The sequence below is a fragment of the Penaeus chinensis genome, chromosome 6 (assembly GCF_019202785.1).
Source record: "Penaeus chinensis breed Huanghai No. 1 chromosome 6, ASM1920278v2, whole genome shotgun sequence".
NCBI classification, from domain to species: domain Eukaryota; kingdom Metazoa; phylum Arthropoda; class Malacostraca; order Decapoda; family Penaeidae; genus Penaeus; species Penaeus chinensis.
Genome location: NC_061824.1, coordinates 27,216,568 through 27,218,023, shown reverse-complemented (window position 1 = coordinate 27,218,023; position 1,456 = coordinate 27,216,568). Strand labels below are relative to the sequence as shown.

Here is a 1,456-nt window from a genome sequence, read left to right as displayed (position 1 = left end):
GTGTGTGTGTGTGTGTGTGTGTGTGTGTGTGTGTGTGTGTGTGTGTGTGCGTGCGTGCGTGCGTGCGTGCGTGCGTGCGTGCGTGCGTGCGTGCGTGCGTGTGTGTGTGTGTACGTGTGTGTGTGTGCGTGTGTGTGTGTGCGTGTGCGTGTGTGTGTGTGCGTGTGTGTGTGCGTGTGTGTGTGTGCGTGTGTGTGTGTGTGTGCGTGAGTGCGTGTGTGTGTGTGTGTGTGTGTGTGTGTGTGTGTGTGTGTGTGTGTGTGTGTGTGTGTGTGTGCGTGTGTGTGTGTGCGTGCGTGCGTGCGTGCGTGCGTGCGTGCGTGCGTGCGTGCGTGAGTTCGTGCGTGTGAGTTCGTGTGTGCGTGTGTGTATGCGTGCGTGCGTGCGTGCGTGCGTGCGTGCGTGCGTGCATGTGTATGTGTGTGTGTGTGTGTGTGTGTGTGTGTGTGTGTGTGTGTGTGTGTGTGTGTGTGTGTGTGTGTGTGTGTGTGTATGTATATAATCATAAATTACATCTGCTCGAGTTGCAAATTGTAGACCAGGGGTTCCTAACCTGGGGGTCGTGGAGCAAAACAAATCTTGACGGCGAATTAAACTGAATTTTATCACAGCTACAGTGCCTACATATAATTAATTATCTGTCACGTACTCATAAATTTGGAATTTTCCCAAAAATGTTCTTGTCCTATTGCTATTGACACCATTACATTATTCATAACTAGTAATAACTGAATCTGAAAAGATGAATCACTGAACGAACCATGGGGATTATATATTGGCCGGGTGTCACAGAAGGAAAAAGGTCATGTCACTACAACGATTTTCACTGGTACTGTATAATTTAATCAAGATTGCTTAATCCAGGATAAATAAAATAAAAATACATACATTTGTGCAAATAATATCACAGCACAACAAGAGATGTTACGAAATGTATTACTATCTGGATATGGCAAGGTGTTTTGCCAAGTCCTCGCTTACCGGATACTCTCTTTCCTTCGGTAAAAGTTCGTGTGCTTCTGTAAGTTTCCCTGCCTGTATTAGATCCTTGATGTCTTTGATAAGGGGACGCACATCAGTAATTTCTCTGATCCAGTCTTTAGCATAAGAACTGATTATGTTCTTACCTATACCCACTTGTATGGATCTCCAAGCGAGCTTATTTCCGAAAATGTCACGCTCCGGATCCCACTGCACCGTAACTGTCGCCTTCTTCTTAGCTTCTTGCCATGCGTTGCGGTCCCTATATACTTCTTCTACTGGGTGAGAAAGAATGCTGTTCGATAGGGCTTCCTCCCAGCCGGCCCGTGTGATGCGAATTCCTAGAACCACCTCCTGGTCCTTCTTCTCTCCCCAACCGCAGCGCTCCATCATCCACAAGAACGAGGGTTTAATCCAGGTCATACGGTTCAAAGAGAAAGGTTCCACAAAATGACCAGCTGCCAGTGCCGCTTCG

At 47.3% G+C, this 1,456-nt stretch overlaps 1 protein-coding gene across 1 annotated transcript in view; it reads right to left on the bottom strand.

Annotated features, from left to right (window-relative positions):
- Positions 1-579: 579 nt before the first annotated feature.
- LOC125026419 overlaps positions 580-1,456 on the bottom strand; it is a 1,634-nt gene continuing 757 nt past the window's right edge. Inside the window, exon 2 of the mRNA XM_047614861.1 lies at positions 580-1,456. This exon is cut by the window's right edge and continues 109 nt beyond it. Coding sequence (XP_047470817.1) covers positions 940-1,456 — 517 coding nt within the window. The 3' untranslated portion in view covers positions 580-939.